This window comes from Poecilia latipinna, unplaced genomic scaffold, assembly GCF_001443285.1.
Source record: "Poecilia latipinna isolate Pla-1442-1.1 unplaced genomic scaffold, P_latipinna-1.0 Scaffold228, whole genome shotgun sequence".
Taxonomy (NCBI): domain Eukaryota; kingdom Metazoa; phylum Chordata; class Actinopteri; order Cyprinodontiformes; family Poeciliidae; genus Poecilia; species Poecilia latipinna.
In genome coordinates, this window is record NW_015112844.1 from 29473 (window position 1) to 40438 (window position 10966).

The 10966-nt window shown below is 39.3% G+C and overlaps 1 protein-coding gene and 2 long non-coding RNA genes across 3 annotated transcripts; 1 reads left to right on the top strand and 2 right to left on the bottom strand.

Moving 5' to 3' along the window:
• Positions 1 to 99: 99 nt before the first annotated feature.
• Positions 100 to 7119, bottom strand: ythdf2 (YTH N6-methyladenosine RNA binding protein F2). The gene is made up of 6 exons (XM_015032013.1): positions 6926 to 7119; positions 6675 to 6699; positions 4763 to 4842; positions 2128 to 3822; positions 555 to 620; positions 100 to 257 (listed from the first exon to the last, which is right to left on the bottom strand). The coding sequence occupies exons 1-6, from the start codon at positions 6950 to 6952 to the stop codon at positions 234 to 236; spliced, it is 1917 nt and encodes a 638-aa protein (XP_014887499.1). The 5' UTR covers positions 6953 to 7119; the 3' UTR covers positions 100 to 233.
• A 23-nt stretch (positions 7120 to 7142) lies between these two features.
• Positions 7143 to 10856, top strand: LOC106947191 (uncharacterized). Its single transcript, XR_001424937.1, has 2 exons — positions 7143 to 7220; positions 9866 to 10856. It is a non-coding gene; the product is annotated as an uncharacterized LOC106947191 (long non-coding RNA).
• LOC106947193 (uncharacterized) lies at positions 9625 to 10966 on the bottom strand. Its single transcript, XR_001424939.1, has 2 exons — positions 10158 to 10966; positions 9625 to 9984 (listed from the first exon to the last, which is right to left on the bottom strand). It is a non-coding gene; the product is annotated as an uncharacterized LOC106947193 (long non-coding RNA).

Here is a 10966-nt window from a genome sequence, read left to right on the forward strand (position 1 = left end):
GCTATGCATTTAGTTGTAGTCCTATGAATAATCGTTTCCTTTTTACTACAAGTTCGAAGTAAGTCTTTAAAGTCAAAAGAAATCAAAGTCTTCATTTAGTTTTTTTTTCCTCTTGTCCTTTGTTAAATCTTCACCCCTATTAGAATTTCTTAGAGATCTGAATGTAATAATGTACTGGAGCGGACAGGGTTTTAGGAAGGGGCATTGCAGTCCTTTGACCAAAGCACCAACTGTTACTTGACTCGTCCTTGGCGCTCCTGGAAAAAAAAAAAAAAAAAGAAGCAACAATTAAAAACAATAATAAGTACAAAATAAAATACAATAAAACATTTTTTTCTTCCATTTCCAATGGATTATAACAGAAGGGGACGTGTGGTGCATTAAACAAGCAGATAGAGATTGCATACTGTGAAGAGTGGATATCACTGTATCAAATAACCGACGATGCAGGTAGAATAAAAAAGCAAACACGTTTTTATTAAAAAGTCAACATACCATGGCATAAATCAACAATGCATGTGCATCAAATTACTCCTGAGCTCAAGCAAAGTTACCTGAAGCCTGTAATGACTCCTGTTGCTTGGGTTGCTGGGATATGGCTCACTGCCTTGGACCTCCACCTGTCAGACACAGCACAGGAAACTGAGCACAACATAAAGAATGTGGTTTCCACCTATAGACTTCAATTATAACCACACATTTTAGATTAAAAACAACTTTGATACCATAAAAAGAATTAAGGTTGTGCTTCAGAGACAGAGTACAATTAGAGCAGTAATCCAATATAAGGAGAAGTTAATATTTCCAGAAATTTATGAAAATAAACTATTTCTAAGCATTTATTTAAATGTTCAAAATGACATTCAAGAAATGTAAAACTACACAGCAAAGAAATGGACTGTAAAACTAAAAGTATGTTTCCAAACTCATACATGTACAGTTTAACTGTAAAACTGTTCTGTGTGCAAACACATGGAAGAAATGAATAAATATTATTTTAATCAAATACCCCAACCTGTGAAAGAATCCAAAATCTGCTGCTTGATAATTTTATTCCTCATGCTTTAAATTCACTATGTAAATGATGAAGTGCAATAATTACAAAATAAAGATAGTGTTTCACCGTTTCATGGTCTAATCTGGTTCATTGTAAAGCCAAAGGTTAAAGGTTACAACAAAAAGAAAGGAGCTAAGCTTCTGGACTATACCAGAAAATGTGTAAAAATATTACGAAATACACACACCCTATTGTGTGGTATGGCAAGTAGCCTCTGCACACATTGGTATATTAAAATATCTGGAGAGGTGCGATGCATGCCTATTTTCTTCTTCCATCACTCTGTGGCCTTCAGCATCTTAGCCAAGGTCATTTGTGTCCAGTGTGAGGATCTGCTGCCATGAGACTCCAACTAATTATTACATTAGCATGTAAAATGGACGTTCAAAACACTTGGAATAGATTAACCAACAATTATTGCTCTCCAAACAGTCCTTTGTAATGTGAATATTGCACACACTCATGTTACGATGATATTTTGTCCAGCTGTAGTTTCTGCATACAAAACCAAAAACCACCACCAACATGGCAGCTAAGCTGAAAAAAAAAAAGTCATTCACACATATTCAGGGTATTTCCAGTTTATAATTTGACTTATGACTAAAATATTTAAGAACTGCACAATACTTTGCTGTATCGTCATGTGTTTGCATATCAACACTGGAAAGCAGTAATTGAAGGCTAATATACACCAAGTGTCATCAATGTACACTTTGAATGCCGATAAGGCTTGATACAAGTTTCACTGTAGTAGATTCCCACAATTGACAGATCATGGTAATCCGTCAAAGGTCAGAGGTCATGAGTAAAAAGAAAAAGTGGATTTCTTCTGATACATCATTACATTTACCTACAACACTGGGTTTTTTATATTGTGCAGCTCAACGATAAACAGAGAAGGGATAAACAGGTCATTACAGAGAAAATAGTTAAACTTTGAATAAAAATCAAACTTGTACTAAACCTTTTCATTCTGTGTAATGTGACAGAAAAATGCAATATATAAAGACATTCAGAGTTGAACAATTGTTTTATTACACGTTTCAATCATTTTAGGAATGGTGTTTTACCTTTTTCACACACTCTTCCTCCTCCTGACGCTTCTCATAGTGAGAGAAGTCATCGAAGATGGAAGTGGTGTGTTTATATCCAGCGATGATCTTTAACACCTGCCTGGCCTTGTCCAGCGGTACCTCCTGTGTGTCCCGAGAGTTGGTCACCGGTTTGTTTTCGTTGTTCTCTAGCCGAATGTGCCTCAGCTGACTGTTGGGAACGTCTTTAACAAAGATCCAGCGCACGTCGAAGCGGCCCTTCCACTTGTCCTGCGACCACACGCCAGCAGACGTGTTGTAGTCCACCGGTGAGCGCATCTCCGCTACACCACAGAAGTGCCCGCTACCGTTGACGCTGAACAGAAGATAAAGCGGCCCTTTGCCCGCCAACGAGCGGTAGGCGGCGTCGAGCCGCTTGTTGCCGTGCTCCGTGCTGCACCAAATGTTGTACTTGATGGAGCGGTGGATGTCGTCCTCGGAGTAGCTCTTGATGATGAACACGCGGCCCTGCTTGAGGTTCCAGTCGAAGTCCTTGGGGTTGTAGTTGTTAACCATCCGCAGCTTTTCTAAAACAGGATGAGGCTCGGACGGGACTCCGGGAACCACACCGATGCTGGAAGAGGAGGGAGGCGACTGGCCTGACCCGCTTCCGCCGGCGTCTCCAAACCCATTGGCCCGGTTACGCGGAGGGACCCAGCGAGTCGGTTGAGAAGGCTGCTGCTGTTGGTGGTTTGGCGGTGGTGGACCCTGGGAGAGGGGTTGGGGTATCTGAGCCATACCTGGCTGTCCAGTAGGTGGAAGATGATGCTGCCCCAGCTGGGAGACAGGTGGAACCAGCTGTCCATTGCTCAGAGGCATCTGTGGGTTCCCTGCAGCTGTGGCTCCAGGCTGCGGAGAAGCCTGATTGGGTGGCTGCCCGTTGCTGGGAATAGAGGGCACCTGCTGAGGGGTGGCAGCTTTGGGCATGGTGCCCTTGTTGTCCCAAGTGCCAATGTCCATGTTGTGTTTAATGGGCGGAGGAGGCAAATTGGAACCTACCATGCCACCCTTGGTTTTAAGCTTGGGTTGAGGCTTGGCGGGTTTGCTGGCGATGTCGGCCCAGGAGGCCGGCTTGGCTGGGGCAATGGAGACGGGGGGCATGCTGGGAGGTCCAACAGAAGATACAGGGCCCAAGGGCCCCCCACCAGGCAGCCCAGAGCCAACCACCTTCGGAGCCATTTCTCCATTCCCACCAGGGGCAGCACCACCGATTTTAAGACCCGCCATGCCCTGGTCCAGGCTGTTCATGCCAGGTGCCTTGTTGAGGGGTTCATTGGCAGCAGGTGCAAATGGAGACTGTCCATCAATCATGGCACCCCCAAGCGAGCTGGGGGCGTAGGCATAGCTGCTGCTGTAGCCAGAGCTCTGCGGTGTCCCCGACTGTCCCTGAGAGCTGCTGTTGCCCCATGCGGAGAAGTCGATGCCGCTGGGGAAAAAGTTGAAGCCATGCTGGCCCAGGAACGGGTTGCTCCCCAGGGGACCAGGCTGGCCGAACATTGCATCTGGGAGGTAGTGGGGTTCGCCATTGCTCAGCTGTCCATAGGAGGCCAGGTAAGGCATAGGAGGGTCCCCACCAGTGGACCACGCTGCCTCATTCAGGGAGTAGGAAAAGCCAATGGAAGGACTGTAGTAGCTGGGCATGTACGAGTCCGACATGGCCGTATAGGCATTGCTCTACAACAGAAACAGACACGGCATTAACAGTGTTTCAAATAACACTCCATATTATTCCCCCACATTTATCATGCCAAAATTCCATATTTTTCCAGATTCCAGCATACTTTTCAGCCAATTTTTACAGTATAAATACAAAAGTTCTCTATGAATTCATTTGGAGATACTTTCACACTGACTGGACTCGGTAAACGTAAAAAAAAAAAAAACACTCTGACTTAAGAGGATGGATAAACAGTAGCAAATTATGCCAACAACAGATTGAAGGATGGATACAACTTTTACACCAGAAACAAGTCAGATTCAGACCCCTAAAAAAAACAACACTGGATAAAACTTCTGAACCCAAAATATCAGTCTAGTCTAAAAGCTTTACCAAAAGGGCAACTAAACAGGATTATAATGAAAACATCTCCTGGAATATTTAAACACAAATAGACCTTCAGCATCTCTCACTCATTTGTAACTTCTTAGTAGAGAGGTTGCAAACGAACCTCTCTCTACTCCATGGTGTTTCCTTACAGGTAAAACTACAACCAAATACTTGTTAGAAGTTTTCAGATATAAAATCCATCAGTGTCCTGTTAGAAAAGCAAAATAAATGCCACTATGCATATTAAAAGGCGTAGGATGACTTTTTTTTTTTAATTAATAAAAATTAATCAGTGATTCCCCAGATAACAGAAATAGACTGGAAACAAGTTAAGTCTTTGTAAATCAAGTTTCAAATTATTTTACATGCAAAATTATTTTTATAAATTTGAACCCATTGAAGGTAAGTAGGTAGTTTTTTGTGATAATTTTTTATTTAATTTGCAAACTCCACTTCCACCATTGTCAACAAAGAATAAAGGTATGTTTTTTATTAATGCATGAGGAAAATGCGGTCATGGTGGTCAACATGATTCATCATCTTCTCAAACCTCAGTCAAATGCTCACCTGTCTGGCCTGAGTATTCAGGTAAGGCTCAAACTCATCGTCATTCAAAGTATCCTTTTGGGTCACAGCTCCGTTTTGCACTGAACAGAAAAAAAGACAAACAGGTTTGTGAATCTGATATAGAAATGTTACAGTTTCAGTTTATATCTCCATCATCGCCTGTTATATGATAAGATTAAACTTATCAGATGATGAGGTAGCAGCCTGAGCAAGTTAAAAGATGTTCTGATGTACTGAAGAGGTGGACTTTGTTACAGATAACAGATCAAAATGATATAAAAACCCATGAAAGACAGAAATGTGAGTAAGACTACAATAAAGAAATCTAACAGACAAGAAATGTTAGTTATTAACTGCTGGCTATTGGCTATGTTACCATTAGTGAATCTGTGCTGATATTCCTGTAACGGTCACTGGATTTGAATTTACATTCAGAATAATATAAATTCAGAATGCTATTCCTTATTGACGTACTTCCTGTTAGGGAGATAATGGAAGACTTTTGATTCAAAGAAAGTGTGGCTTTAGATTATCTGTCACTAAACATGTAGATCCTGTTTGAGGCCTGGGAACTTTGACAGTAAATTTAACTGGTCCAATATTATATAATTACAGACGGTGTAAATGAATGACATATAATATACAGTATCCAGCCAAATATTACAACCATCCAAGTCATGTTTTATAATCACAATGTTGCGTCAAAACTATGATTTAAAGTACATCTAATGCAAAATCTTAAAATCAGAAGCAGAATCCTCCTAATGTGATAAATGCCAAGTCTATTGTGACTTTGAAAGTAAATTTTCCTTTCAAAATGTCTAAATATTTTACAATTTATAGGTTAGACAGAATAAGGACATCCAGGACTTGTGAACATTTTGTTTGACAGATGGATGACAATTTTTCATAAACAATCTCAAATTCAGCACATCAATTAAAAGTAACAACGGTTGATTTTTTAAAATTATTTCTAATTTTTGTTCAATAGATTAATGCCTTGAGAATTAATTGTCTTTAGGCTGATGGAATGATTAAAACATATTTCATAACTATATAAAAAATAATAAATTACACACATTTTGTGATGATATTACATTTTGGGTTGCAACTTGTTTTGGGAGGACATAATTGCTTGAGGATTTTGGATTTTAACATTTTAAACTTTCATATACGTTTGTGCCATTTAAAGTTGGTTTTAAATTAATTCCTTTTGACATTCAACTCTTCTGAAAATGTTGATAGCAAATTTTGCTGAAATTTCTTCTGGGATCCCGCTAATCACCAAGTATCATAGTAAAGATTGATAACTGCAAGTGAAATCATAGAGACAGGTTAAAATTTATTTAAATGTAGACTTATAGCGTTAGCGGTAAAGTGGTGGTAAAGCATGTGTAGAGACGTGTCGTTTCGGGTTAACATAGCAACATGCTAACATTAGCACGCTACCAAGCGACGAGTCCTTTCAACTTGACGGGCTTGGCTGACATTAGCCATAGAGAAAGGCACCTGTAGATTAAACGCAGCTAAAATGCCGTTTAGTGTGTGCTGTAGAGGAAGACTGAGTGGTAAAACGTTGTCTTTGTTCAGTTCTTTGCCCAGAAAAGCGTCCAGTCTAACCAGGAAAACGATGCCGACGTGAATCATTTTGCTATTAACATTAGCAAGTCAACGCTACCTGTGGGGACCCTTTTAAAACTTGTACCGTAAACGCTCCAGAACTGGTTTTAGATAAAACAACGTTGCGTTTTTTATATTTAAACTTAAAATATGCGTAAAACTAGTTTGTGATAGACACAGAGGGGCCTTTCAACAGTAACAAGCTAACAGCACTCGTGAACGCAGGATTTTCAGAGCGCACGGCACGTAAGGAGATCCGTATTCACAACCCCAGTCAGTGAGTAGCTCTTACCTTTATTAGCTTGGCCTTTCGGTCTCTGGATTGGGTCCAGGTGATTCATGAAGGTTTGATTTATGAGAAGAGAGGAAGGGGAAAAAATAGATGAAGAGATGTATTTTCAGCAGTCAGTTTGTTTTGCAGGTGGTCAGGCCTACTGCACTACTGAGCCACAGCCGCTGCCTCGAAGCTAAGCTACCTGCGCTAGCCGTCGCGATGCTGACAAATTTGGCCCTCGCAAACGTTCAGAAAATACCTCTTTTTACCTGTTCAAGAAGGCTGCTGGCTGACATGTCTTTCCCCCCCCACGGCCTGTGTAACTGTATTCTCTCCTAATTAACAGCGGCGGGGTGTACAATTTGTCCGGCTATGAAGGAGTTTCAGGCAAGCACTCTTATCTCTCTACAGAGCCTGGTTTCTACACAATGGCGGGCTGCAGTTTGCTTGACAGACTCCTCAACATGGCTGGGCGGCCCTCGTCAACTCAGAATGACATTTATTCACAGTGAACACGCGCCCCCTAGTGACTGGGAGGAACAAGATACGAATGGTCCATTAGAGGTGGGTAGAATACCCTAAATTGTACTCAAGAAGGAGTAGCACTACTTCAAAAAATTAGGGACTTTCTGTTTGTTTTCTTTTTTCTTTTCTTTTTTTTTGTTTAGAAAAGTCAGAACCTTAAGATTAAAGTCACTTTAATTTCACAATTCTCACTTCTGGAATTTTTGGAAAAAAATCTGAATTCTGAAGTTATAGCCAGAATTCTTTTTTTTTCTGTGTGGCTCTAATCATCCTCCGTAACTTCAACATAGTTTTACTAATATAAAAATGAAAAGTTTCCACCTAAGGAATTACTCAAGAGTTAAAAAAATATTCCATATAAAGGCTACTTTTAACTTAAGTACTGAGTAACTTATCAGAATATCTTATGATATCAGATAGACAAAGCATTTAGTTTTGTGTAACTTCTAGTATTTTAAAAATTGAAATGAAAATTATAATATAAATAAATAACCTCTAAAGGCACAGCAAGCTTTAAAAATTCTGTGCATGAAAAAGAAGTCTCACTTTAACATAAGCTATAGATGTGTGAGTCTTTCTGGTGCTTTTTTAGTTAAAATGTGTTTACTCTTCATTCAGTGAAGTAGGTCACAGTTGATAGAGTATCCAGATATTTTACCCATGTTAGTGATACTAAATGTAGCTGTTATTACCCACTTCTGAAAAGAACTGTAGATGTTACAGAACTCAAAGCTTAACTTTTTATTTAAATATTTATCCAAGACACTTTAAACATGTATAGCGATTTGCAAAGTATTTATATTTTCTAACTTTGTCTCATTGCCACACCAACCTAAAGTGCATTTTATCAGGATTTGAGGTGATTGAGTGCATAGTTACAAATTAGAAGGAAAATCATATATAATTTTCTATTTTATGCAAATAAAAATCTGAAAGTGCGACCTGCATTTGTATTCAGCCCTCCTGGTTCTTGGTAGAATCATATTATGGTGCATTTACAGCTGTGAGTCCTTTTGAGTATATCATTTCTAGCTTTACATGTCAAGAGATACAAATTTTGCCCATCCTTCTTTTGCAAAATAACTCAAACTAAGTCAGATGGGACAGAAAGCATCAACATAAAGTTTCAAGTCTTACTGCAGATTCTCAGTAGGGGTTTTAAGTTTGAGCGCGCAAACAAGGAATTTTCATTCGGTTCCACTTTGTTCACAATACCGATAATTTAAATATAGATATTTAAGAATGGAAATGGAAAAAAAGCTTTGTAAATATTTATTTACAGACAATACTATCAATACTTTCACAAGACAACACATGCTTTTCAGTAAAAAGTTTTCATAAGGTCAAAAAACAATGTTTTAATTGTCATCTGTTATTTTGTAAATATAAGACAATGCCCCTTTCCTCCAGATTTTATATGTTTTTGGGAGTGAAATACATAAAACGTTGTTGAGTATAGACAGTAACAACATTTTGAACTTATTTGTTACCCACAGTTTCAACAGAGAAGGTCCATATTGAGTGATTATCTCAGCTGAATCTGAAGCTCACCAGAACCAGAAAGTTGTGAAAGCTTTTTAAGTAACTTTAAGGGATTCAGGATCTGTCCGAAAGATGAACCTTGCTTACAGTGAAGTTGATTATTACCCTAACTGGTACTAATGTGCGACATAAATCAAGGGCCTTTGCTGTAATGGCATTCCTCGGCCACTAGATGGACGCAGAGACACTTTTCTGAGTAAAAGCAAAGTTAAAATTAGTTTCTATTTGTGCTTCTTATTAATGATGATTCAGGATTAGCTCTGTTTGTTTTAGTTTTTTCTTTTGACTCAGCACTAAGTGAAAAAATATGCTCCTGCACATGTTCTGACCATATGTGGAGAGACATGGGGGCATGGAGGACACTGAGAAAACCACGCTTTCTTTTGGCATTGGAGGAGAACAGGTTACTAGTCCATCACAAAAAGGCAAGTCAGAAGAACATAAAGGGATATGTTGAATTCATTAAAATCGTTTCAGTTATTGAATCATCCCTCACAAACTTACCAATCAAAAATACCAAAATACCCAAGCACACTGATCTGCATAGCCCTCTTCATTTTCCATCAGGCAATTATTCCTAGTTATTGCCATTCTTGCTTTTATAAACAGCTGTTTAATGTTGTCTCTATGCTTATTTTTCCCATTTTGACTCATTATTATCTACAGTTATTCTTTCCCTTAATGCAATAGGTTTAAACAGTGATACCCTTGATTCATTATGGGTGGCCTGTGACCAACTTCTGATCAAATGACTCAAGGACAGGAATAACCCCATGCAGGCAACCCACCACAACCCAAACACACACACGTATATCAAACTGGTTTTTTAAAACCAGGTATTATAGCTAAAATCTTAATTTATATGCAAAACTCAGCAAGTAATTACCAAAAGCAGAGCATAAGCAAAGATAAAACATATTAGATCAGTGATAAAACACAATGGCATCAACATTATAGGATACACAACTGACTGCACTCAGTGCATCAGTGTGACAAATTGGGATGGCAGACCAGTAGCTGTGAAAAGACATCTGACTTGTTAGACATGCTTCAGACAGTAGCATGGCATGCCTATATCATTTTCAGCCTTTCAACTCTCAATCATTTTTTGGGTGCATGATTTTTTTCCCCCTTCTCTCCAGGGTCTTGTTGACTGGTGTGGATTGGGCAGGTGGCGGTGCACGGAAAGGAGCTGGCCCTTTACCGTCCAATAAAAATAGCTGCGGTCTCCATGATGTCACCGCTGAGTAAATCATAGATCCTGAGAGTGAAGAAGGGGATAAAATGAGGCAAATTTTAAAAGATATGTACTTTTTTTTTTACACTTCGCACTTCCATTGGTAATTCAGATTTTTTTTTATGTCTTGGTTTTCATATTATTCAGAACAACTTACACGAATGCTCACTGTTTTGCATTCATAAATGCTAGCTTACCTGCAATCTTGAAGATGTAGAAAAAAAAAAAAATAAAAGATTTCGCCCTTCTCCCACAGGTGACACTGTCATTTTCAACTAGTCACACCGGCTGTATGCTGCCAGAAGGGGTGTACAAACTATAGTCAGAGTCTGATCTCACTCCCATACCTGGCATTCTGGAGCCACAACACCATGCTGCTGATGAGGAACCCGATCAGTCGTAAATCTTCACTGTTTGACCATGTGACATGCCAAATTTGTGATTCTGCTCAGTCTCCCTTTGGTATCTCATTCTCTTCACCTTTTGCCACCCAGGTCGCTCCTCTAACGGCTCCGTTCTCTGACAGAGACAATCCTGCATTCCCCAGATCAGTTCTTAAGACTTCAGCTCCTTCATTTTTGATTTTCTTTGACTTTACATCTGGATTCGAACATGTAATTTTAATTGTGTGTGCATAACTTCAGTGGCCCAACAGGAGGGTGTCAGCTATGTCGGTAGTAGGAATGTAGCACCTGTCAGCCTCGCCAAGGATGCAGTTTTTCCAGATTTTGCCCATTTCACAAGATGAACTACTGATAAATAGTGAGGCAGCTTTGGGGGGGTCATTAACAAATCTCAAGTGCAATAAAAAAGTGCAGCCATTTCTTGGCCTTGGCAATTCCTGGTATGTTAACAAGGTGGAAGGAAAAACAATAAACACTAATATTTTTATTTTCTGAACATCTTTATTGCAGTGTTTATTGTTAACAGTGCTAATTATTTAACTTTTCCTTTCAAAAAGAGACATGGATATGTTTTATGGTGATTAACTGTACTTATTAAAGGT

Bases quoted from the DNA above. Each gene is read 5' to 3' on its own strand.
- ythdf2 (XM_015032013.1), bottom strand. From the start codon at position 6,952: ATGTCAGCCAGCAGCCTTCTTGAACAG. The intron at 3,823-4,762 runs GTGAGCATTTGA...TTTCTGTTGTAG, and splicing joins TGAATACTCAGGCCAGACAG to AGCAATGCCTATACGGCCAT. The intron at 258-554 runs GTAACTTTGCTT...TTTTTTTTCCAG, and splicing joins GGAGTCATTACAGGCTTCAG to GAGCGCCAAGGACGAGTCAA.